This window comes from Acomys russatus, chromosome 17 (genome assembly GCF_903995435.1).
Source record: "Acomys russatus chromosome 17, mAcoRus1.1, whole genome shotgun sequence".
NCBI lineage: Eukaryota > Metazoa > Chordata > Mammalia > Rodentia > Muridae > Acomys > Acomys russatus.
Genome location: NC_067153.1, coordinates 46,898,222 through 46,921,504, shown reverse-complemented (window position 1 = coordinate 46,921,504; position 23,283 = coordinate 46,898,222). Strand labels below are relative to the sequence as shown.

The 23,283-nt window shown below is 52.5% G+C and overlaps 1 protein-coding gene across 2 annotated transcripts in view; it reads left to right on the top strand.

Moving 5' to 3' along the window:
* The window catches only part of Shisal1 (shisa like 1), a 57,638-nt gene extending 36,283 nt beyond the window's left edge, over nucleotides 1–21,355 (top strand). For both annotated transcript variants that reach the window (XM_051160124.1, XM_051160125.1), the window contains exons 4-5: nucleotides 2,435–2,764; nucleotides 20,484–21,355. In XM_051160124.1, coding sequence (XP_051016081.1) covers nucleotides 2,435–2,764; nucleotide 20,484 — 331 coding nt within the window. In that variant the 3' untranslated portion in view covers nucleotides 20,485–21,355. The remainder of the gene's footprint in view (nucleotides 1–2,434; nucleotides 2,765–20,483) is intronic.
* The last annotated feature ends 1,928 nt before the right edge of the window (nucleotides 21,356–23,283 follow it).

Sequence of the window (23,283 nt, the reverse complement as noted above, 5' to 3'; positions counted from 1 at the left end):
GTACTACAATGCTGTGTTGGGCATGCAATGACAAGTTGGATCCTAGCATGCTCTCGGGGAGTCTACCGTCTCATGGGGCAACAGTCTTACAAATGAAAGCAGGCCATGCGTGACCTCAGCATCCCGTGAGGTCGGGACCCACATGAAGCTCAAGGAGGCTTTCTGATGGCCAAGCTATGACCTAGCTTGTGCACCAGGGTGCACATGAGGCAAGGAGTTGACCCAGCAGGGGTGGGCGGGACCCTTTGAGACTGCTTATGTTGGGCTTGGCCAAGGTTTTCTGAAGAATTCGAGTCTTGGTACTGCCATCAAGGCTGGGGATCTTAGAGATGACTTTGGTCCCCCAGGTTTGGTTTGGTTCTTAGCTCCAGGCAGGGCCAACTACCCCTCCTGCTCTCCATGCCAAACAGCATCTGCAGAGAGCGGCCCTGCTCCCTCCCCGCCTCCTCAGCCCCCAGGCTGCTGCCATGGGAACCACCAGGAACAGCCTGGTTCTCAGAGCCTTGCCATGGGGGCTGCAGGAGAGAGAGAAATCTGAGGAAAGCTGGCTGCCTGGGACCAGAGCCCACCTAGACAGCTGTCTCCCGTGAGACTCCAGCCTGTGAGTGCGTTGGGTTCTTGGCCTTTTTCCTGTGGTGGGCATTTTCTGCTGAGCCGTGACACTTCCAGACAAAGCTAGTGTCCATTAACAAAAGGCTGAACACTTGGCTCTCAGTCATACACACCTTTGCGTGGAACTAGGGGTCAGCCTTGGCAAATGAAGAGCTGGAAATCTTTTTTTTTTTTTTTTTTTAGGATTTATTTATTATGTATACCTGCAGGCCAAAAGGCACCAGATCTCATAGATGGCTGTGAGCCACCATGTGGTTGCTGGGAATTGAACTCAGGACCTTTGGAAGAGCAGTTGGTGCTCTTAACCTCTGAGCCATCTCTCCAGCCCAGAGCTGGGAATCTTAAGTCAAGGAAAGACAAGACAGTACCATACAGACCTGGAGATGGGCAGGGTTTCTCATAGACCACACAGCAAATCAGAGGCAGGAGTCCAGAGCAGGCTGGAGCTCCAGTTCCAGATGGGGCCTCCAGGGGCTGCAGCACTCACAGGTCCTGTCTGAACTGAGCCACAGGTTCCCCTGGAGTGGAGGTTTCCAGCTTGCCTCTTCTCAATGCCCTGGATGGCCACACACACTCAAGCAGATGCTCATGGCAGGGAACAGACTGAGGTGGGTGTCACTGGAGTGGTTAATAAACCAGTCCTTTTAAACAGCCCAGTCTGTGGGCCGGTGCTATCAGGAGCTCAGCAACCCAGCTGGGGTGGCAAATCTGGATGCAGCCCACTCTAGGCCACTAAGACCCCAACCTGCCAGGGGATGGGGGCCAGAGGAGAGGCTAGGCTTGATGGGGGCATTGGGGGACAGTTAGAAGAGTCTCAAATGAGGGTACTACGAACAGTAGAGAAGAGGAGAAAGAGGTGGGGATGTGAGAAAGGCTACCTGGCAGAGGGTGTGGCCCGTGCAAAGGTCCCAGGCTGGGAGTGGCCAGATTCATACCCCAGCACCCAAGCAACTTGTAAAGAGACAGTAGGGCTTGCAATGGGTTGGGAGCATTCGAAGTGCTAAATCCTAAGGGTTCTTGCCACTTCTGCCGGGAGACTGCAACCTTTGTGGGGAAAATGCTGTGTGAGGGAGTAGAGAGGTGATGGAGGGGCTGAGGATATGGCTCGGCTGGCAGGGTGTTTCCTTAGCATGCACAAAGCCCAAGGTCCACTCTTGTCATCACACAAGCCAAGCACTTGTCATCCCAACACTCTGGAAGCAAAGGCAGGAGGATCAGAAATTTAAGGTTATCACTGGCTACATAGCAAACTTGAGGCCAGCCTGGGCTCCATGAGGCCCTGTCTTTAAAAAAAATAAAATAAAAAGACACGGAGGAGATTAGCAGAAGGCCCAGAGGTGTAGCACCACTGTAGAGGGCAGTACCATAGGGTTCTGTGGCACATTCGGTGTGACTGGGTTTAGTGTTCCCTAAGGCGCTGACAGGCCTCCAGCATCTGCCCTTGGAAGTGAGGCCAGGAGGGATGGAACAGGAGTGCCCCAGGGGCAGTTGTGATATGCACAAAGCCAGCAGGGAGCCTGGCACATAGAGGGAGAAGTGGGGTGGAGGTAGGAATCCCGAGTCCTGGGGACCCCAATACCGAGCTTAGAAAGCTCTGGGCTCTTGCAGGGGTTCTGTCAGGGAAGAACCCAAGGAGCCTAGCCTAGAACACAGGGTAGGGCCAGGGCAGTGAACACTGGGGTGCCAGGGAGACAGGGCAGGTGTGTGTGGAGTGAACCCTAATGCCTGCAGTATGTTTGTCAACCTGTGGTAGATGCTGCCAGATGGGGCTCGAGCTTCTGGGAGAGCGTGGCTCAGGCGGTCTCCGCTTGTCTTTCCGCAGCAACTACACGGCACTGCTGGGAGTGTGGATCTACGGCTTCTTCGTGCTCACACTGCTGGTGCTGGATCTGCTCTATTATTCCGCCATGAACTACGACATTTGCAAGGTTTACCTGACCCGGTGGGGCATCCACGGACGGTGGATGAAACAGGACCCCCGGCGGTGGGGGAACCCTGCTCGAGCCCCTCGGCCAGGACAGCCAGTCCCGCAGCCGCAGCCGCAGCCGCAGCCTCCCCCTGGTGCCGTTCCGCAAGCCCTCCAGGCGGTACACACGCTACGGGGAGACACACACAACCCACCCCTGATGGCCTTTCAGAGCTCATCTGCCTGGTGAGTGTTTGCAACAGCAGCCTGGCTGGACTTGACTCTTGTTACTGCTGCTGTATCTGGATCACAGGGGTGGGGGTAGGGGAGGGTGAGCTGGCTATTTGCTGTCCTTACTGTTTGCCAAGGAGGACTTGAAGAGATGCGTGGCAGCACATGTGTGTCTAGAGAAACCAAAAAGACAGGTTGTCACTTGAGTTTCCTAGTTGTCAAGGTGAAAGGAGAAGTTGGATGGCTTTTTAAGTTTTTGGGGTCTTTTTTAGGTTTTTGTGGTCTGGTCAAAGGAAAGAAAGCTTGTCGGGGACTAGAAGGAAGAGTTTTCAGTGTGAAGTCAGGAAATAAATCTAAATCTCCTCTTTAGTTCTTCTTCGGTATGTACCTGGATGTGACTCAGGCAGGCTGTCCCGTGGTGGCTCAGGAGGGAGAAGGATGCTGGCAAGGAAGGTGATGTACCAAGGACTTGGCTTTGGGGGTGGCCAGGTCTGGCCTCATCTGGGCAGCTGTCATCTCTGCCCTACTCCAGTAAGATATTGATGGAGGAGGGTGGCAGCATTGCTGCCTAGAGCTGAGGACTTTGAAAGCAGGTGTCTCATGAGGTTAACCCGCCCAAGGACAGAAACAGACATTCCTGCTCCTTGGCCCAGGGTCATGGGCGGGCAAGGTCTGGGGCTTGGACAGTAAATGTGGTGCTCAAGACCCCTGAGAGTCGCAACCTACAACCCAGGCTGCAAGGTCATCTTGAGCCCCCTTGCTGGCGACTTGCACCTCCTACCTTGCACAGTGACCACCAGGCTCTGCGGGTAACTGGTCACCTACACATCCCAGCACAGTTACCACTGGGATCTGCGGGTGACTGGCCATCTCCCAGCATAGTGACCACTGAGCTCTGCAGAGGACTGGCCAGCACACTCCTGGCTCTGTTGCTTCCCACTACAACAGTTTCAGACTGTTACGTCACCCTTTGACCTTTCCAGTCCTCGTGAGAAGCCAGGGCTATGTACCCTTCCTTGGGTTATTCTGAGGGTGCCTGGTGCATAGTAGGCACACAGCAAGCCTTTGCTGCTTCTCCTGGGAGGTACAGGCAAGCTTGTTAGCCATGGCTGGAGCGGCTCCCAGGTAGCGACCTTTTCAATAATGAATGGCATGAATAATTAATCAGATGCACTCACAGCCTCTTGTGCTTATGGAAGGGGTAACTGCCTGTCTATCAGGCAGGAGACAACCACTGTCTGCCTTCCTTTGGACGAGCCCTGGGCTGACTCCTGTGGTAGGAGGTGAGGGTATGCAGAGCCACCATTCAGGTGGAGAGCGAGACTCAGACCTAGGAAGAGCTACAGAGTGAGCAGTCCATTTACTGTGCCTAATGGCGGGCCTTCTCAAAGTATATACCTCATGTCTGTGTCGCAGAACACACACGGCCCACTGGCCAAGAGAGTCTGGTGGGAGTACCACTGGGCACCCTGGTCTGAGAACCATTAGGAAACATCTTGGTGTGGCCACGTTTTAGCTGGAATGGTCTTGCTGCCCAGGAAGGCGAGGAAGGTTATTAGTAGAGATGTACTGAGTCCCCACCTCTGCTCCTGATGTCCCCAGCTTACCTGTCTGTCTCAGTGTTCTTCCTTCCCACACCAGTTTTCACCAACGTTCACATATTATACACTGACTGGATGCCACATGCCCAGTGCTGCACCTCTGGAGTGCAAGAGTAGAAGAGGTGGTGGGGTGTGCCTAGAGCTTGGAACTGTACAAAAGCTAGAGGTTACAGAGGGACACATACTGTAGAGGCCAGCCATCCCTGACCTCCCAGTTCCCTCTTCAGGCCTGGGAAATTGTGCCTGAGGGCACCTAGTTGCCCATTAAAACTGTGGCCCAGAAGCCCACGGGCTGTGCTGTGCTGTGAGGGAATGTTCTAGTCACTGGCCACATTCACACACCACCTCGCTTTCTGTCCTTGGATATGCAGTGACTTGGCATGAGGCATCAGTTTTTCAGAGGAGAAGCAAGGGGAGAGGATTGGACAGCCATGTGGGACCTCCTCCTTTGCCACTCTAGGGTCCCCTAGGAGACTAGAGTCCCCAAAGGAGAGGGTGGAGGAGAACTGGTCCAGCTAAAGCTTGGCGACACCAAGAGGGGCAGGGTATAGGACCACAGAGGACTTCTGAGCTCAGTCTGAAGTTTTTCTCGCTTGCTTAGAAGAACTCTGCAGAAATTTTCTGGCTTCTCTGGCACATGGCCTCCCCTTGCTAGGGCACAAAACCTCTGGCAGAGGAGCTAGGTCACCAACAAGGTGATGGTGGCACACCCATATGGCACCTTGCCCCTGGGGGGGCTCTCTGTAAGCTGAACTGAGCAGTAGATCTGAGGCCTCTAGGAGAGACTGAGGCTGAAGGCCAGGTGACTAGCTGGGCAGGGCAGGCCAAAGGTTCCTACAACGTGAAGATGCAGGCAGCTGTGTGGTCTCTGCTGCCCAGGCTCTAGAGTACCCCTGCTCTGCTATAGGGGAAACATCTGGCGCTTGGTAAGTGACAAGCCCTGGGCAAGCCCCTAACTTGACACTTCTGCAGCAACATTAGAGACCCTGGGGGCTGTGGCACAGCCCCAGCCCCTCAAGCCCCGTGAATAGTCACTCCATCCATCTCCTTTGAGCATTGTGTCTGCCTGGCTGAAGGCAAAACCGAGTGCCAAATTAAACAGCCAGGCCTATGGAGCTTAACCCGGATGACTTGTCCCATGTCTCTAATGGAGTTAGGGAGTAGCAGAGCCCAAAGTGAGTTGAATTTTGCCGAGGAATTTTTGTTCAGATTCTCCAGCTCTGTCTCTGTTCAGGTGACCTGAAACTCAGCTCCCTGAGACCCCAGGGTCCTCCAACCTTGAATCTCTCTTTACCTTCCTTAGGGCTCTCTGCCTTCCTCAGGTGGAAGTGCTCCAGCCTCCTCCTTAGCTGCAGGTTGTAGCAGACACTGTCCCCAGACCACCCCTCTACCCAGGCTTTTAAGTTTCCTCCTTGGCCCTGCCCCCCCCCCCTGCGGATAGCCCCAGCAGCTTGTTTTCCTGTGGTTCCTGGGGGTTCCAGGCTCTCAGCCCAGTGGAGGCTGCCTGTGGCTCATAGCAGATGCTCTGGGACTACTGCTCAGACAGGCCATCCAGTGCACGGATGCAGCATAGGAGCTGGCTGAGTTTGGTCACCTCCAGCCCAGGTACCCAAGGCCACCTTGAGGGAGATGCTGGTGCCCTGATGCTCAGCAAATCTGCCTCTGCATCCTGCCTGCCCTATGACAGGTAGGGAGGGTCAGCTGTCATGATGGTCACCCCATCCTTGTCCTTTCAGTCATTGGCACACACACACACACACACCCCTTCCCAGATCCACTGGGATTTGACATCTATCTCATCAGAGTCTCAAAGCTTGAATTGTCCTCACTTCACAGATGGGGAAACTGAGGCCCAGTCAGTGTGCGCTTGGGCCACATGGGTGCTGAGGGCAGAGCTGAAACATGGGTGACTCTGTGGCCCACATCACCAAAAAGCCCACTCCGATATGTGTGGTGGCTCACAAAGTTCCCTGGAGCCCTCTGCCCAGCACTGTTCACTATTTTATCACCTCCCCGCTCCCGCCCCGCTTCCCGTTCCCAGTGGGGCCTCTGAATCTTATGCCTTTTCTGTTTCCTCCCTTCCCCCAGCCTGCTGCCTGTCTACCTGTCCTAGCCTTTGTCCCTCGCAGCACAGTGACCCTTTTAAAACAGTAATCAAAACCAGCCAATGGAATCAAAATCTTCTTTACTTTTGCTCACCCAGCACAACAGACTCCCTGGTGATGTCTCAGAGTCTTAGCAAATGCTGCCCCCAGCCTAATAAATCACCTTTCCCAGAAATCTATGGGGCTCGCTCCCTTCCTTCTATCAGGTGCATGCACAGAGTCTCCATTCAGAGAGACTGTCCTTGCACCTCTGCCCCCCTCTCCATACCACCCCCCCTTGCGCCATCACACTACTCCCTACGCACTCTTTTGGTCCCTTTGATGTGTTACCACCACCTGGTAGTGTGTCCAGTTGCCTGTTTGTTGTCTGTTTTTTGTCTGTCTGTCTGTCCCATGGGAAGGGAACCTTGGAAAGCTTGACTTTTGGGAGCTCCAACACTGAGAACAAACCCCCAACTCATAGTAGGTGCACACAAGTATTCTGTGTTGCTTGGAGTGGTAAGGTGAAGTCAGCTCAGTGAATGAGCCATGGAGAGTGCACAGCAGGCTAAGGCGGCAGTCCCATGTATGGGGCCACGGATTCTCCCCAACAGCCCTGCAGCATGAATGTCCTCAGGTCACTCCAAGAAAGACCCAAGGAGAACTACAGTGGTCTGCAGCCTGGGCAGGATGTAAAATTCAGGATGGCTGTCTGAGTCCGTGTCTGGGAATGTAGGTCCCTTTCCTAGTGGGACATCTGCCTCCTGAGACAGCTGGGACACAGCTCAGGCTGGATGGGTCACCATTTGTAGAGTGTCGATTCCCTAAGTGGGCTACACCTGTCCCTGGAAGGACTCCAAGTGTCCCCCATACCACAGGAAGCCTAGGGCTCTAAGAAACCCCATAGGAAGCCCTCTTTGGCTTGGGGACAGCAGTGATCTGAACTCAACCTGGGTTCCTGCTGTTCCAGCCGCTTCCTGAAAGACTGAAGAGACCTGATAGGTTGTCCTGCTATGTGTTTGACCTTGGGGCTTGGGTTTCAGGGTTTTTATCCTTTCCCTTATACTGGCACCAAGGTTGTCCCTAGCACTAACGGTCACAGCAGAAGCAGCCAAATGCCTACCCATTTTCCAGCTCATCCAACTACCCACCTACTTGCCCACTCACCTACCCTCCTGACAGTCTACCCAACCAGCCAACCACCTGCCCTCCGGTGTTTTCCAACTAACTCCTCCTACCACAGGAGGCCAGGGCAGTGCAGCCAGGCAGCACCCATGCTTATTTCCACTCAGTTTAATCACAGCCCCCCTCCCCCACCCCCCACCGAACACCCATCTCCTGGTCAGATTCTTAGCAAACTTGCAGGGCTGAGAGCAGCTCTCTCCTGATTGGACCTAGATTCATACGCACCCTCCTCTTCTGGCTAGTGGGGGACCTCAGGCCAATCATCTCGCTTCTTAGAGTCTCTGTGTTCTCATAGGTGAAATAGGTGCAAACCAGGTCACTTCATAGACTCCTAGCAGGGATTCCAGTGGTCCAGGTATGGTTTCTCAGTTTCTCAGTGAACAGGAATTATTATTATTGTTGCTGCTGCTGCTATTTAATTAGTAAAAGACAGAGAAGGGGAACGCCTCCTGGCACACCTGGTAGCTGTTTTGCTTCCTGCCTCCCTTGTGCCTGCTTTTTGTCCTCCCTCGAAGGATGTGCAGGGATTTTTGCATTCTAACTTTATTCACAGTAAATTGGCCATTATCCTGTGAATTTCCTTAATGTCTCTAAACATCATTTTAGCGTCTACTCGGTTGCGAAGATTCCTCATGCTGGCATTAGCTTAGCTCCCCACAGAGTGGCATTTAAGACAGCTCACACTTTTTTTTTTCTTTTGCTGTGACAAATAACAGTGGTGGTGGCAGGACCGTGGGAAACAAGGGGTGTGCAACCAACCTCACTGGCTCTGGCCTCCCCCCAAAGTGAGTTAGTTCATCTGAACGAGCTTCAGTTAGAAAGAACCTTGAGGCCGGGGTGACACTCTGATGGCCCCTTGCACAGCTGTGCTAGGCCTGGTGACACTACAAATGGGCTCTCCATGATGCAACTCTGGGGCGCTATCTCTTTAATTGTCATGGTTTTATTATTAATCCATTTTGTCTCCCCTCTCTGTGAGCCTCCAGCCTATTTTACCATGCCTCTAACACCGTTGATAATTGTCTCCGTTTCCATAAAGCAGCATTTATTTCTCAAACCTTGATTCCTTCGGGTTCTCCTCTATCCCCTCCGCCCCCGATTGTTTACTAAATACATTTTTAATTAACTTTCAGTCAAGTTACTTTTCTGGAAAACCCAGGCTTGCCCTGAGTGGTAGGGCTTAGGCTAGGTACTCAATGTTTCCTATGCAGATCTCACATGCGATGGAGTTCCCAGTCCCATGCCAATGGTGGCCAGGAAGATAGTGGGAATTTGGGAGCCTCTTGTTAAATGGCAAAAAAAAAAAAAAAAAAAATCAAATTGATTAAATTGATTAAAGACACTGTAATGGACAGGGTAACCCTTCAAACACCCACACTTCTTGTTATGTTCTATGTTGGCTGTGGCTCTGCTCCTGGATTAGAGAATGTATGTACTGGTCCATCTTCTCTGCCTGGGAGATATCTGCAGGATGGGCTGGCCCAGGACATCCCTTCTGGATTTAGTGACAATGAGTTGGGGTGCTACACCTCAAAACCAGGCACTCCGCCCAGTATGTGTGGGGATTGTGTTCAGGGTTTGCTGACTCCTTCCTTGTCTCCAGACTGAGGACTCCCTCCGGCGCTGGAATGGCGCCACTTCAAGCAGCTCACCTGCCCCCTTGTCCTGAGACCTCTCTGGGGACAAACGTGTCTCTTCTGTTCATGTTTAGAACAACAACAGAAAAGAAATGTCTACAAGGTCACCCACAGCCAGCTAGCTGGTGGTCAGCCCATGGGGCCACCGTGGTGTCATTTCACCAGCTCCTTCCAGCTCCAGTCCATTCCAGGGCACGGGAAACAGGGGAGAGTGGAAAGCAGGACTGGACACGTCTTCTGTACTGCCGGAGCCTTTGTCCCTGAAGGGGCTGTCATAGGCTCCTCTTCACCAGCTTCCTAGACCCAGCCTGACCTAGGGATGCCAGCCTGACCGGTGGCAAGGGTTCCATCGACATCACAGATCCCTACTTGGGTGTTTTTTTGGAGGCCAGCTACAGGGTTCAAGCCCTGTGTGGAGGGTTAGGAGTCAAGAGACAAAGAAGAGCCAGAGCCATCAGAAGCCACTCCTGACTCAGACCAGGCCCACACCGACCTCTTCCTGCTTGGAAAAGAAAAAAATCAATGACTTTTGTCAAGGGCAAACACACCTTAGGGACAGGGAAGCTGCTTCAAAAATGACTCCAGAGTGACCTTGATGGAGCAGGGAGGTCACAGGTGCCTCTTCCAGCCTCGGTTCCCAGCAGACTGTAGGTCTGGAAGGCCAGCAGCCTCTCAGCAGGCTGGGGAGGGGGGTGGAGTGGGTGCAGCCTTTGGGTCTGGATCCCTGTGTCTTTGAGTAAGCCCCTACTTGCCTACCTGGGAAAGCAGGGACTTTGAGAGACTGCAGGCAGGTCTGTTGGGAGCTTGGCAGCATGGCACGCATTTCCCAGCTGGCTACCCTCACGCAGGCCTGCAGAGACTGCTGTGGGGACCGCAGAGACCCAACCCACACACTTGTATGGAAATTACATTGAAATGTCCTAACACAGTAATTGTGTAAGTAATTGTATGAGTCACTGATAAAGAGGCGTTTCATAAAGGCCAGGTATGACCCTCCATGAGGAGATGGGACACCCTTCCGTACCCATGACAGAATCCTTATAATCACCCCTCAGAGCCACAGCAACCTACTCATGAGGAGGAGCCCCAAAGCCCATACCTGCCTGTCTCTTCCCATTCTTGGATGCTGAGGGAAAGGACATTGCCCCATGCCCTACTTACTCTAGCTGCAAGTAGAGATCAGCTGGTGTCACTGTTCCTCCAGGCACGTGGGAGAAGGGACCTGGGGTCGAATTTGTTGTCATTGACTTGATCCCTGTACCTTTGTACTCCAGCATCCACTCTCCCAGTCACCAGCTGCCATTGGCCGGGGTCCAGAAAGACTCAGCAGTGGGACCTGGGTGCTGTTGGACTGAAAGGAAAGAGCCAGGATGCACAGCTGTGAGGGGGCGGGGCCTACAGCCCTAGCCCCTCCCAGTCTCCATTACTCTCCAGTCCTTCTTTTCAACACCCCGACCCCAGCCAAGTGACCACTTGACCATTCTACTGGAGACTTAAGGTGACAAGAACCTCCTTCACTCCAGGGACCTTTGGCTGCTACTAAACAGGGGAACAGGCCACCCTCCCACTGCCCCTTCCAACATCTGCCTCCCATGATCTCCTGACCTGAGCTGCCCAAGGGTGTCTCTAAGTGTTCCCTGACCAGTAACCCCCACAGAGTGGGAGCCGGAATCCCCTCAGAGGGTATAGGGAGGGCTAGTTGACACTCCAGCGGAGGAGGAGCACTTCCAAGTCTCCCTCTTGTAATCACTGTGTTCCTCCCTCTACTGTGGCCGCTTTCCTATTTCCGAGGACGTGAATCTTTGTTGCCTCGCAGAGCTCAAATCTAGATGTGTACCAATCGATACATGCATGTAATGGTCCGATACTCTGTCTTCCTAAAAGCCATTAGTCAGTCAATGCCAATAGTGCGATTCCCAGCTGACGGCAGGAGGAGGCGGGGGCAGGGCTCTTTGTGGGGCCTAGAGACAAGAGCACATAGTCCATTAGTCTGAGAAATCTGAGCTTCTGGGTGGGGGTTGGGGAGGCCAAGTATCACAGTGGGCAAGTGGCGCCAAGGGGAACAATCGCTGTGTCCAGGGCAGAGGCGAGGGCTGCAAGGGCTGTTCTGGAGTGGAAAAGGTGGGTACAGAGCAGACAAGAGAGCAGAGCAGACTCCAAAGGGACTTGGGCATGGCTTAGCAGGTCACTGTACTGAAGACACTCTGTGTTTCAGGGGAGAAGAGGAAAGGTAGCATGATTCCTGAGTAGCCAGGACAGGTCACAGGTTGAAAAGGAGATATGAGATGCCCAAAGGACAGGTGGGTCTCCAGCAGACATGAGGGCCCAAGGAGGGATGCTGGGTAGGTACGACCCATGAAAGATGGCTTGTCTCTGGCTTTTCTGGCAGCAGTGGACATGGATGGTGTGTGTGTGTGTGTGTGTGTGTGTGTGTGTGTGTGTGTGTCTGTCTGTCTGTCTGTCTGTCTGTCTGTCTGTCTGTGTCTCTGTGTGTGTGTGTGTGTCTCTGTGTGTGTGTGTCTGTCTGTCTGTGTCTCTGTGTGTGTGTGTGTCTGTCTGTCTGTCTGTGTCTCTGTGTGTGTGTGTGTCTCTGTGTGTGTGTGTGTGTGTCTGTCTGTCTGTCTGTGTCTCTGTGTGTGTGTGTCTGTCTGTCTGTCTGTCTGTCTGTGTCTCTGTGTGTTTCTGTGTTCTCTAATTCATGGTTGAATGTGAACTGGCATGTGGGCGTGCTGTAGGGTCTACATGACATGACATAGTATGTCCCTGTGTACCATGTAGGAAGTGAATGTGTTCGCACGTTGTGCTTGGGTTTGAGCCTGGATGGAATTTCTCTCCACACCCCGCCCCTGTGAGAGGGCAGTAGGAGGGTGTCCTAGTTTGTTTTCTGTTTCCATGATAAAACACTGATCAAAAGCAACGTGAGGTGGAAAGAGTTTATTTGGCTTACAGGCTACGTCCAGGGAAGCCAAAGCAAGAGTTTCCAGGCAGGGGGTTGAAGCAGAGACTGCATGAGAATGCTGCTTAATGCCTTGCTCCTCCTAGCTTGCTCAGCTAGCTTTCTTATACAGCCCAGACCCACCTGCCTAGAGACGGCACCTCCCACAGTGGCCTGGGTCCTCCTACAATAGTTAGCAATCAAGAAAATACCCTATAGACAGGCTGCTGTGATTTGGGCATTTGTTCATTGAGAACCCTTCCCAGGCAACCCTAGGTTTGTGTGAAGTTGACTGCTAAAGCTAGCCATGACAAAGTCTGCTGGGCCTGGGTGACCAACAGATTGGACGGCAGAAGGCAGAAACAGCTCCCAGCCTACACCCAGGTTTGAGAGAACACAAGTGGGACCAGTGGGACCAACAGCTGTGGATAACCAAGGACAAGGAGTGACACCCTAGGGGCAGTAGATGCCGTTTATTCTACATGATTCACAAGACATAGGCCCCAAACTGGGCTGCAGGTCAGGGCTGAGGACACAGAAGAGACCTGATCTCAGCACTAAGTACTGTTTCCCAATTGTAGCAAACTCCTATTCATCCCTTAGAACCTTGCTGAGGCCATTTCTTTGATTGGGGTTGAGGGGAGGGTCCTTTCTTCTGAGGACCCTCTCTTCCTGTATCCACTATAGTAAGAGCCGTATCCACTTGGTCTGCACCCTGCACAGGAGGCGAGCAAGGCATACCTGAGTCACCAGAGTTCATAGGGTCAGGCGGAGTCCTGGGCAAGAGTGGGCATCCTGTTCTACCCTCTACCCCTCTTGACGTTTGACCATGGGCAGCCGTGACCCTCCATGTCTCAGTTATACCTTTCCCCAGAGCCTCCTGACCTTGCCGAGCTGCTGGAGATGCTAATGGGACAAGAGTGGCTAAGTGCTTTGAAACCTTTGACGCAGGAGGTGAAGGCGTCTGGATTCCCATGGGGCAGGAAATGGGCAATTCCAGACAGAGGCCTTCGAGGGAAAGGCGGCACTGAGCGGCAGATGATGCAGAACACAGGTTTCCTGTTAAAGTGGTACCATCAATTATTGACCAGTGTGACATTAAATATTAACTGCCAGGAGATGTGTGTTAAAAGGCCCCAGCCTCCCATAGCCCAGAGGAAGAGGTGATAGGAAGGAGGACCGTAGAAAGGACTAGAATAAGGGTGCTCCAGAGCACACAGCCCACCCTGTAGCCCCACTCCCAAGCTGTGGGGCCCACTACCCTGTGCCATAGAGACACCTGGCCCATCCTTCAGGCTGTAACCCTACAGAGGCTCCCATGTCAGCCGGACAAGGGCATTACCTCAGCTGCCAGACAGTTTCCTTCTGAAGGGGAGGACAGGGCTCATGTTAAAGGTCTTTGTTTTGAGACAGAGTTTCATGTAGCCCAGGCTGGTCCTGGACTTCTGATCCTCCTGCCTCCCTGACCCAGTTTACATGGTTCTGGGCATGGAGCATGGCCAGGGGGTCATGCATGCTAGGCTATCCCTCCACCAACTGATCCACACCTTCGCCTCACACATTAAATTCTTCACAGTACCACGGCGTCCTCACTCAGGCAGGGTAAATGGACCCTCTCTGAGAGCAGCATCATTGCTCTGGGAGACCCAGTGAGGAGTGAAAGGGAGCCAGACCCTGCATGGAAAGGGTGAGGGCGTTCCACCTTACCAACCTCTCGGGTGGGAATTCTTCCTGCCATTTAATGGTACTGGGGTTCTGAAAGGTCATGAGCACATCCAAAGTCAAACAGCCAAAGAGACGTTTTGGTCTCAAGAGGCTTCCATGTTTCTAGTGCAGATGCATGTAAGCCAGAGTCACTGTCATGCACACGCCTCTCGTTGTTTGTTTCTTCTGAGGCCACAGCCAGTGTCTGTCCTGCCGGGGGACCCCAGACACCCCTTATGAAAGTACTTGCTATTGGAAGGATGCTCCACACACTCTGTTCCCCTCTGGGGCCCATGTTGGAACTCTGTGCTGGTTGAACTTGGATGTGGTAGCCTCCTTGCTCCAAGAGCAGGTGTCAGCTGACTTGCAACCCTTTGAGTGAAAGTGGCCAAGGCTGCTGGTTTCCGAAGGTCACTGCTGTCCTCTTGTTCGAAGAGTCTCTCCCTACTCAGATAGTCTCCATGCAGATCCCTGCTGAGTAGACCAGCCGTGGGTGGAGGCTCTTGGAAGCAGGAGACAATAGCTGGGAGAGAGACAATGACTCATCCTGGGGGCTAGCCAGGGACATGGTCCATGCTGCCAGTGGCCATGCCAGGGCCCGAATGCTTGCTGACCACCCAAGACTCAGAAGCGACACAAAGTATGTGAGATAAACTCACACACTCCCACAGTGTGTGGCAGAACTGATGGACACCGGAGCCAAGGGACTCTGGAGCCCAGAGACCCCAGAGTCATGGGACTCCACAACTGAGAGGCCCCATTGCCATGGAATGTTCTGACCCTAACATCAAGCCAGTAGGTCTGCTCCTTCAGGTGGCTGTGAGGGGATGTGTTGAGGCACCTACCTTCACTGGCCCATGGCCTCACCCATAGAAGATGCTGTCCGACCTGTTTCTGTTTGCTTTCTTTAAAACTCTTCTTTTTAAATTTTATGTGTATGGGTGTTTAGCTTAAGTCTGTGTACCACTTGCATGACTGGTTCCTGCTGAAGCCAGAAGAGGCAGTTGGATCCCCTGGAGTTGGGCTCCATGTAGGTGCTGGGAATTGAACCCGGGTCCTCTACAAGAGCAGCCAGTGCTTTTAACCACTGAGCTATCTCTCTAGCCACCTCTTCTGAGACCTTTCACCTCTGACACTATCCTGGTTGTGCCCAACTGGACGAGCCTGAACAGGCTTCTTTTTAAGACCTTGAATAGAATCCCAGTCACAAGGCCCCTGGTCACAGTTGCCAGGGATCGGGACGGGGGACCTGCTTAGAGGCCTTACCCGCACCTGTCTACTCAGGTGTATGGTGGCCTGCAGGGCGGTGTGTGCTCAGCTCTCCTGCAGCTCAAGGCTGGCTCTTGGCCTGCTCACACCCTCCTCCAGCCCCACTGTGAACTTGTGGCATCTGAATGTGTTTTGCTTTCCATCCTTTGCATCACTGCAAGAACAGCACCTCCTACTGGAGACCTGCCACCTGCTGGGACCACATCTGCTACCCAGGCTGCCACTATGCCCTGCATCTGCCACTACCCTACCTTCCACCCCCTCCCTCGCCATGGTTCTCCCAGCATCCCTGCCTTCTGCTCCCTTGTAAAAATGTGCTTAAAGCTGTCCCAACTGTGGAGTTGCTGGGAGAACACCCCAGGAAATGTGTCACAGCTCCTGCCCTGGCCCGGCATCTAGCCAGCGCTAAGTGGCTATGAGCTATTGTCATCCCAGGAGCCACGTAGATACCTCACCTGCAGTTAGGCAGAAGCCTCTTGCCTCTCCTTTGCTTTTATTGTTCCAGACTCTCCTGGCATTCTGGAAGCTTTCATTACTATTCAAATTGCCAGGTGCTCCATCTCATTTCAACCAGGCTGCCTGCTGACGCTGGCTCACCCCTCCCGCCAGCTGCACAGCTCCTCCTCCTACACCCCCCATCCTCACCCCTTGCCTGGCTCAGCACCACTCATCTGTGGCTGACTGGAAGCGGTATGGCCCAGTGATTAGCAGCACAGGCCAAACTCTAAACCTGGCTGGACATTGACCCTGGGCAAGCCAACTGTCCCCTCAGAGCCCAAGTCCTTTCCTAGTGAATTTTGAAAATGGGCTATTGAGGATGGATGAGGCTCATCAGCACAGGGGACAGCACTCCAGCACTGCCTAGCCCTAACTTACCTTTTACAGAATTTTCGAGAATCCCAGGGCCCTGGGATGAAGTCTGAGGGCCTTCATCTAGAGTGCTCTCTCCTACCAGGCGTGCTACGGCTTTCTGAATGTCTTCAACTATGCTGTCCCTCACCCCCACCCCCAGCTCCCAGCCCCCAGCATCAAACAACTTCATTCTTAGGCCCCCACTGAGCTGAGGACCAGGCTAGGCCTCCCAGGACCCAATTTTTAATATGGCCATACACAGCAGGGATCCTCTGATCCTGTTTGGGGTCCCGTGCTCTGTCTCAGCTCCGAGTCCTGGAGGGAGGATGTGACGGAACTTAGTCCGTGATCCTGGACCCAGCTCAAATAGGCTGCAGAGGACGCCACTAGGAGAAGCTTCCAAACGTCATGAGGGAGACAGTGGCATTGGCCCTGAGTGAAGGAGTATGGCTGGCCCTGGGCCTAGTTCTCCTGAGGCTGGAGCCAGTAAAGGCCGGGGGGGGGGGGGAGGGTCAGCAAGACTTGTGGGGACAGGCGCCCCTGAGGGACAGGAGCCAGCAGTCAGTCAGGGACTCCTTGTGACCCCCTGTGATCTACATGAAGGCCAACAGTTCCTTCCAGAAGGCTAGGGCAAGGGCAGGCAATCTAACATGCATGAGCTCTGGGGTGGCCAATGCATAGCCAAGGCATGTCACTGTGGTCAACAGCCTGCTGTGAAAATGTTCTGCAGGCCTGGTGTGTCATTCAGTGGGTACCCGAGGCCCTAAGGCAATGAATAACTTGCCCAGAGTCACACAGCATTACTGAACCCAGGACTGCTTGACAGTGCTCAGTAAAACCTGGGCCCTCTACAGTGATGTAGGATATGCGGGTGACATGTTACTGACATCCGTAGGGGTGAGGGCAGGGATGCTTGAGTAAAGGACACCCAGTGAGGGTGCTTGATGTATAGGAGTTTCCCAAGCAAAAAACAGGAAGATGTGTCAAGAACACTGGATTTCTGGAGAGACCTTTGGAGTGGAAGCCCTGAACCTGGAAGAAAGTCCAGCAATGAGAGTCCCTGAAGTCAGGACTGAACCCACTGTGAAAGACAATATAGAATGGATTCTTCCAAAATCTATTGATTTTTAAAAAACATTTCATTAGGTACGAGACACTATTAAAAGTGTACTCGGGCAAGCTGGGCATAGTGGCGCACGCCTTTAATCCCAGCACTTGGGAGGCAGAGGCAGGCGGATCGCTGTGAGTTCAAGGTCATCCTGGTTTACAAAGTGAGTCCAGGACAGCCAAGGCTAACACAGAGAGATCCTGTTTCGAACCCCACCCCCAAAAGTGTAGTTGGGCAGTGGGGACTAGGGCTATCTGACCTCAGTCACTAAAGTGTTTACCATGCAAACATGAGGACCTAAGTTCCATCCTCAACATCCAGCTGTGGAGTGATGTTCTGCTAGACAGGAGCCTAGCATCAGCGTCATCAGAGAGGCTTCATGCGGCACCCAAGGGGAACAAACAAAGACCCACAGCCAAACATTAGGCAGAGCTCGGAGAATCCTGCAGAAGGAGAGGAAGGATGGAAGGAGCCAGGAGGGTCAAGGCAGCTACCACGAGAAAATGGCTGAGATTGTAAGTGCGTACCACTTAGACCTCTTATATCTGACTTGTGTTGTTTGTTCAAATTCTATTATAATATGACAAGATAGTGCTTTTTTTTCTGCTTTTTTGAAATTTAGACCTGATTGTCAGCATCTGTGTGTGTACTTTTTCAACAAGACTTGAATAAAGGGTAGATCCCATTTAATACACACTGTGTAAGGGATGTGTGTGTGTGTGTGTGTGTGTGTGTGTGTGTGTGTGTGTGTGTGTGTGTGCACGTGCCTGCGCGCCCATGTGTGTAGGGGATTCCCTTATGTACATTCTGGCCACTCCATGTGTCATGGAGAGAGGGGAACTAGGTGTACCAATGATAGCCGGCTCTTCCTCTTTCTGCCGTATCCCCAGCTGTTCTGTGGAACAAACACCAAAGCTTTGTTGTCTTGTGCACAAGGATTTAACTAGCGCTAGACTTTTGTGGTAACTGTCCCTACCATCCTCACACACTGCCCTTGCTTTTCTTATTCCCCTGTCTCCTCCCTGCCCCTGTTTTGTTATAGGTAGCCTAGGTTAGGTTGCCTAGAATCCCCACCACAGCCAGTTCGATTGGTGCTGAGGATGGACCTCCCCTCCCCGCCCCCCCCCCCCCCCCCCCGACCCCCAGAGGCCTGTGCATCAGGAGAGCCCTGAAACTGGGCTCAGCCCAGCTAAACCCACCTTCACCTTTGTCTGCTATTCAGACGACGGCCCTGGTTCCTCCTGGTTAACAATTGTTTGTCGCTGCTGTGCATGCTTTCTTTTGAAATGGGGTTAGAGTACACAAAGCAGGTGGGGCAGAGCTTACCACCTGACCATTTTGAAGTGTGGGCTCCAGCGGTGTGAAGGGCGGGCCTTTCTGAGCTACTTGGCCTGAAGTGAAATGTATCTGCGATCCCTGCTAAGCGTCTTTTCTTTTTTAGCAAGTTCCTACGGCTCATTAATGTCCACTGCTGCAGCAGACACACTCGGTCCCGTTTCTGTCCTCTGGTTTATGATACACATTTTGCGTTTATAGCCTTGGTGGGGGCTGTCAATTTCCCCCGTATGGCCCGGGTTTTCTTTGTTTTATTTTCCGTGTAAATGTCTTCTGATCACTCGGAAAGCTGTGTTTGGATGCCATGGTTACCTCCATAATTATAATAGGATGTGATGGGCTTAATCATTTATTTCTTGATACAGTGTTTATGTTCTCCCCACAATGAGCAATGTCAGTCTTCAACGGTTTTCCCCTTCCTCTCCTGTTGTCTCTTGATCACTGCGTTCTTTTGACCTCAGAGTCTTCATAGGCCTTTGACTTCTGCTTCTGAAGAATTCTCCAGACCCCTCCCCCCACTCTAAATGAGTCAGACCTCGGTTATCTACACCGCCTCCTCCTCACCTCGTCCCTCCCACACTCTGTTATTTATACCACTTCCCTGTTTTCATTCCTATTCTCTTTTGTACTTGTCAGAACCCTTGGGCTTTTTCAAACAAACTCCTAGAGCGAGAGTCTCCTCCGTGCCCCCTCACGTGCCCGAGCTTGTCCTATGAGATTTATTTAAGAAGTGTCCACAGGGACAGTAATTCAAAAATACTTCAAAGAGACCTTTCTGATGACCTCACGCTTGAAAGATGGTTCTCCTGCCCAGGCTTTAAGTTGCTTAATTCATTCATTCATTCATTCATTCAACAAATATTTATTGAATCCTCCTGGGTGCCAATTGCCGTTCTATACCCTGGAAATCTAGGATAAGGAAACAGCCAATCACCTTGGCCTTCTTGCAGCACACTAGACTTTGGTTTCCTTGAGCCGGTCACCCCATCACATGCTCACTCTCACCTGCAAAGGCCTCTAGGAAGACAGGGATCTGCGGTTGGGTAGCAGTTTGCTTGTTTATTTGTTTTTTGTTTTTTTTTTTTGTTTTTTTCCCCAAAAGTGCACAAAGCAGAGCTTACCACCTGACCATTTTGAAGTGTGGGCTCCAGCGGTGTGAAGGGCGGGCCTTTCTGAGGTACTTGGCCTCAGATGAAATGTATCTGCGCTCCCCGCTAAGTATCTTTTCTTTTCTAGCAAGTTTATACGGTCATTTCTTTATTGCTTGTGTGTCTGTGTGTGGGTGTGTGAGGATCAGAGAATGGCGTTCGAAAGATGGTTCTTTCCCCCCTATCATCATGTGACTTATCAGGCTTGGGGACAAGCATCTTTACTGTTAAGCAGCCTTGATGGCCCTGGGTAGTTGTCCTTAGCGTAGTGACCTGTGGTACAGGTATAAATTGAGTTTGTTCCTGCTCCCTGTTGCCCGGCCTGCAGCCTGCCTTGGCCAGTCAAGGCCCTCAATCCTCATGCCTTTTTTATATCCTTGCCCTTACCCACTGGTCTCTTGGACCATCTCCTAGTCCAGGACTCTCTTGGGTTCCTTTCCTGACTTTATCTGGAAGGCTAAAGACTATCAATTTAAAAAAAAAAAAAAAAAAACATGTTCAATGGCAGGAGTTCACTGAAACTGTCTCAAGGCAAGTCACACTGTGGGAGATGAACCCGTTGGACCTTATAAGTTGATCTGATGACTTAAAGAGTGAGATTTTTTTTATTTGCCTTGGCAATCTCTGTTCTAACAAGCATCCTGTTGCATCTGTTAGACTTCCCAGATAGATTATATGCAGTTAATTGTGATTTGGGATTTTATACTCGAGTCCTGGCACTCTGTACAGTTTTCTTGTCCTATTGCATGGGCCGGGAGCTCTAATATCCCATGCAACCGCAAGTGTCACAGATTTTCTTGTGTCCCAAGTACAAATGCCATTTGTTCTTAGTTTCTCTTGCTCTAATGCTTGATACTTCTTTCTTCTACTTTCCAGAAAACCCTTTTGCTGTGCCTCAGGATGGAGGAGGTTAGATTCAGTGCACCTGGCGAAGCCTCCAAGAACAGCTTCAACCAAGACACCAGGGAGAGCCAGGGCAGTGGCGCAGTAACAGAAGAGGAAATACCACCTGTGCCCAGAACCCCCTTCTGTGGACTTCTGAGATTAGGAGCAAACTCAGGGTCCAGGGACAGGGTGCAGGGAAGGGGCTCTGAGCCACCTGTGTACAAGCAATAGTTCTCATTGGGGATGGTGGCTTCTGAGAAGACACTCGGTGTGGACTGAGATGACCAACACTAAGCTGCCCTGACTGATCCCAGCCAGAAGGATTTGGGGCCGTGAGTTGTAATGTGGTCCAAACACTGTTGTTTCCCCTGCCTCCACTCCCTCCAATAGCGGCCCCCTTAGGCCTATCCGTTTTGGACTATTGACCTTGAGTGTGTATGCGCGCACGTGTGTGTGATCAGGGTGTTCTTCCTATATGTTCATTCAGTTAGTTTTTAATTGAGTCCCATCGCCACTGGCTGCAGGTTCTCTGATGAGCACAGGTCGCCATGTGGCTGAGGAATCTTGCTGTGTCCTTGTCTGAGTCCAGGCATCACGCTGTGGCCAGCAACTGTGAGCCCGTGGAGTTGGCAGGCAAAGCACCCAGCCTTCCTCTGCCAAGGTAGTGGGGACTGGAGCTTATCGATTGGCTCTGGTGGAATCTGTAACAACAGTAATGAGGAAGCTTCTCAACTGGCTTTGGGCAGCCTAGGTTGGATGTGTTGTATGCATCAGCACAGTCCTTGGGAGGTGGGGGTGCCTCTGGAAGCAGTACAGCTTGAGGAAGAGTGCCACAGTCATTGGCAGGAATTGGTCAGCTCCACAGTTTGGACCCAGGGTGACAGGAACCCAAGTCTAGGTTTTGATTCTCAGGCTCCATAACCTAAGCGCCCCCCTCCCCCACAGGATGGTCACTGGAACACATGCCTGACATTTTTCACAATGAGTGCAGCACCTCCCCAACCCAGGTCCTCCACTGTCACTGCCTGAGCCTGTCACTTACAAGCTCACACTAGCCACATGCCTGCCACGCACCAGGCCAGGCAGCGATGAGGTCCAGAAGTGAGTGAGTGACTGGGGTACTGCACCCAGAAGGGATAAAACTGCACAGACAGGGTGGGAGGTACAGTGGAAACCCATAGCAAAAGGTTCTGTGAATCTGTCTACTTAAAATGGGGGTTTCCAAGCAAGCCCGGGTGCCTGTAACATCTGCCCACAGAACTCATCATCATCCCCCAAACCAACCCACTGCCCTGGGCATACCTAGAAGTGACCCTTCAAATCTCCAGAGGCCACATTGACAATGTAGACATGGCCATCTCACCTCTATGAAGGTAGCCAAGTGTCCCTACCCTCAGCTCTGTGACCCATTTTTTCCCTGAAGCTGCACCTTCACTTTATCGACGATGTTCCCACAAGGAGTGGCAAACTGCCCAGCCCACACTGTGGAGGACAGTGAGCAAGGGACAGCGAGGATGGAAGAGCCAGCCCGGAGGTGCCCTTGAGGACCACAAAGGCATATCATGGAGGCCACACAGGGCTTGGGTGGCCTGAGATATTTAAGCCCAGTCCAATGACACCCAAGGACAGCAATGGGATCTAGATAAGTGGCAAGTGGCAACCAATACAAAGGCCACAAGAGCCACATGCCTGCCAGGTTCCCAGAAGCAAACAAGCTAGGGGTAGCTAAGGACTTAAAGAGCCAAAGAGGTGAGAGGATGGCCCCACATGCAGATCTCTGTGGTCACTGTGGTGATGCGCGCGCGCGCGCGCGCACACACACACACACACACACACACACACACACACACACACATGTTTCACCGTTGATGGCATTGTGTTTTAGGACGGCAAGCTCTTTCCACTCTGGCAGACTCTTGATCCTCTCAACACCATGTGAGGGAGCGGTGACCCCGTAAAACTGCCAGTCAGCTGCCTCCGAAGACCTAATGGGTCAAAGGCTTCTGTCTCTGTACCCAGCCTGTTTCTCTCAGATGCACTGCTGTGCCCTGCACACAGCCTGGAGAGCCCGTGCTTGGATCTTGATCAAAGATTGGTCATGGATCCTTCACACACATTGAAACGTGCTAGGGTGTGGAGTGCCCATTGCCCTGGAGGGTTCTTAACAGAGGACCATACCTGCAGGCCTTAGGCAGAGCCTCTGTAGTCAGAGGGGTCCTGGGGATGATAAAACACAGATTCCAATAGCACATGAGCAAAGAGATCATAGGTCCTTCTGCCTCAGTTTCCCCAGGAGTGAGAGGGAGTAGTCAGACCAGATGTTGAGGAGACTTCTGGCTTTGGGTGGCTCTGAGTGACACTCTTGCAGCTGCTTGCACAGGGCTCGGGTCTGTGTTCTCTGTGAAGGCTCTTTCCACAGACACAGGAGGCGCCACGGCCGTGCAGACGGCAGGGTACTGGGTGGGGGCAGGGATCTACATCAGAGTCTCTTAGGGAAATGCTGAAGGTAGCCATTGAAGGTTCTGGTTGAGGGTTGCTGGGCTGTGTCTTTTGTGTATGTGTCTGAGGCTAAAAATCTGGACACTGTCCAGGACTCAGGAGTACCATACCCCGACACCCCCAGAGGTCAGCATAGGCTTTGGCTGTGCAGGCCCTAGTCACTCTGCTCCCTCCCCGCCTCTCTGAGCCTGCTCTCCTCACTTGGCAAGCAGGGGTTAGAAGTCAGCGTCTTACCCCCATGTCACCTCACAGAGCTCCTGGTGGCAAGAGCTGTGTCCAGGTAGATATGAGC